The 3,186-nt window shown below is 32.7% G+C and overlaps 1 protein-coding gene across 1 annotated transcript in view; it reads right to left on the bottom strand.

Moving 5' to 3' along the window:
- LOC106474619 (probable phosphorylase b kinase regulatory subunit alpha) overlaps positions 1-3,186 on the bottom strand; it is a gene marked incomplete at its 3' end in the record, with an annotated part of 11,774 nt that overhangs the window by 2,693 nt on the left and 5,895 nt on the right. The window contains exons 5-6 of the mRNA XM_013935309.1: positions 2,557-2,637; positions 182-280 (exon numbers count right to left, since the gene is read on the bottom strand). Coding sequence (XP_013790763.1) covers positions 182-280; positions 2,557-2,637 — 180 coding nt within the window. The remainder of the gene's footprint in view (positions 1-181; positions 281-2,556; positions 2,638-3,186) is intronic.

Here is a 3,186-nt window from a genome sequence, read left to right as displayed (position 1 = left end):
ATATATACACACACACACACACACAGACAAATATACAACTTCATATGGAACTGGTGAAAAAAAATTCAAACATATATCACAAGTAATTATAACTTCAAAAAAAAAATACTATAATTCAATAAACAGAAAGATATAAAAATATTAAAGAAAGAAACATAACGTAGAAGAAACAACTCCTTACATGACATTTCTGGGCTTCATCAGCTAGCACATGCACGACAGACGTAGGGCCACCTCGGCCACCAAACAAATCAAGGTCATTCATTGCTTCCAGAGCAGCCTGAGAAAGAATTTTTTTTTTAGTCTAATACAGCAGAGAAATCTTGATCATTAGAAACTCTAAGAACCTTGTTAACACCTTTTGCATATCAATCTTACTATATATATTTCTACAATTAAGTAAAACAAGTTTACAAATGTACATTTTAATTTAAAATAATAGAATTATTATTATTATGTTAAATTACATTTCTTGTTTATTTATATTTACATTGTGTATTTATTTTGTTATTATTGTTGTTTTACCACAAAGATATACTATGGGGTATCAACACCATCCGATGCAGGAAACTGAACCCCAGGTTTTAGCAATTTGAGTCTGTAAGATCACGGGTTTTAGCCCTGCGAGCCCATAAGCTTACTGCAGGCCTGCTGATACTCACATTAGCAGGAAAATAGAAGAAACAAGAAAAACACAGCAAACCACATAAAAATATCTGATGCTTTAAAGTCTAGTGAGTTGGGACTGGCTTAATAATCTAGTCCACACTGACTACTTCCTACTTGTCAATTCAGTTTATAACTGTCTGGTTAATAATATAGTCCACACTGACTACTTCCTACTTGTCAACTCAGTTTATAACTGTCTGGCTTAATAATCTAGTCCACACTGACTACTTCCTACTTGTCAACTCAGTTTATAACTGTCTGGTTAATAATCTAGTCCACACTGACTACTTCCTACTTGTCAACTCAGTTTATAACTGTCTGGTTAATAATCTACTCCACACTGACTACTTCCTACTTGTCAACTCAGTTTATAACTGTCTGGTTAATAATCTAGTCCACACTGACTACTTCCTACTTGTCAACTCAGTTTATAACTGTCTGGCTTAATAATCTAGTCCACACTGACTGCTTCCTACTTGTCAACCAAATATGTAACTGTCTGGTTAATAATTAAGTCCATGTTGACCACTTTCTACATGTCAACTAAATCTGTAACTGTCTGGTTAATAATGTAGTTTACGTTGACTATTCTGTACTTGTGAACCAAATATGTGACTGACTGGTTAATAATCTAGTTTACGTTGACTATTCTGTACTTGTGAACCAAATATGTGACTGACTGGTAAATAATCTAGTTTACGTTGACTATTCTGTACTTGTAAACCAAATATGTAACTGTCTGGTTAATAATCTTGTTTACGTTGACTATTCTGTTCTTATGAACCAAATATGTGACTGACTGGTTAATAATATAGTTTACGTTGACTATTCTGTACTTGTGAACCAAATATGTGACTGACTGGTTAATAATCTAGTTTACGTTGACTATTCTGTACTTATGAACCAATATGTGACTGACTGGTTAATAATATAGTTTACGTTGACTATTCTGTACTCGTGAACCAAATATGTGACTGTCTGGTTAATAATCTAGTTTACGTTGACTATTCTGTACTTGTAAACCAAATATGTGACTGTCTGGTTAATAATCTAGTTTACATTGACTATTCTGTACTTGTGAACCAAATATGTGACTGACTGGTTAATAATCTAGTTTACGTTGACTATTCTGTACTTGTGAACCAAATATGTGACTGACTGGTTAATAATGTAGTTTACGTTGACTATTCTGTACTTGTGAACCAAATATGAGACTGTCTGGTTAATAATGTAGTTTACGTTGACTATTCTGTACTTGTGAACCAAATCTGTGACTGACTGGTTAATAATGTAGTTTACGTTGGCTATTCTGTACTTGTTAACCAAATATTTAACAAAAGACTCTTCAGAAGCTAAGAAAGGTACTTTAAAAGCTAAGTAAGAAAATATAAATCTATAGTATAAATAACAGGACCATTGCAACACCAGTCCTCCTAATTTAAAACTAATGTTTGTTTATTCATCATACAAAACATCAAAATCAGATTATAAAACAACCCCCTGATAGTTAGAAAATAATAATTCTCCCACAAAACTAGGCTAGAAGAAAGTCAGACAAAAAAATGTTTATGACTTGATCACTGAAAATATAAGAATTACATCATTTATAACAATGTTCTTAATCTGAAAAAGGCTAAAAAAAATAAACTTATCTCAAGGCCTTTATATCCTTGCTAATTAGTTTTTGTCCTATCTATTAGTAAGTCAGTCTTCAGTCTCCAAATCTCATGTTCGATTAAAAGGAAAACAGTAACGATTTGTGCAGGGTACCATAAACAAAGTTGTTCTTAGGATCACTGGTTATTCTTCTGTTGTGTCATTAAGAGCTAGGTTAATATTAAAACTTAAACTAAAATATTATTAAATAATATAGATACTTAGTCCTACCTTAGCCATGCCTATTGAACTGGCATTTAACTCCGGAAATCCATGGTTTGTTTTGTCTCCTCGCTCCCAGATTCCATAGTCCTAAAGTGAAAAAACAAAAACACATTCTAACACAACTAAACTCATTCTCTAAAACAACAAAACAGTATCTGTAACATGTAGATACAACGGTTACACTGATTAAACTCATCCTCTAAAACAACAAAACAGTATCTGTAACATGTAGATACAACGGTTACACTGATTAAACTCCTCCTCTAAAACAACAAAACAGTATCCGTAACATGTAGATACCACAGTTACTCTGATTAAAATCATCCTCTAAAACAACAAAACAGTATCTGCGTCGTGTATATAACACGGTTACACTGATTAAACTCATCCTCTAAAACAACAAAACAGTATCTGTAACATGTAGATACAACGGTTACACTGATTAAACTCCTCCTCTAAAACAACAAAACAGTATCTGTAACGTGTAGATACCACGGTTACACTGATTAAACTCGTCCTCTAAAACAACAAAACAGTATCTGTAACATGTAGATACCACAGTTACTCTGATTAAAATCATCCTCTAAAACAACAAAACAGTATCTGCGTCGTGTATATAACACGGTTACACTGATT

The sequence above is a fragment of the Limulus polyphemus genome, unplaced genomic scaffold (assembly GCF_000517525.1).
Source record: "Limulus polyphemus unplaced genomic scaffold, Limulus_polyphemus-2.1.2 Scaffold7446, whole genome shotgun sequence".
Taxonomy (NCBI): domain Eukaryota; kingdom Metazoa; phylum Arthropoda; class Merostomata; order Xiphosura; family Limulidae; genus Limulus; species Limulus polyphemus.
The sequence above is the reverse complement of the archived record's forward strand: the minus strand, read 5'-3'. Positions and strand labels throughout refer to the sequence as shown.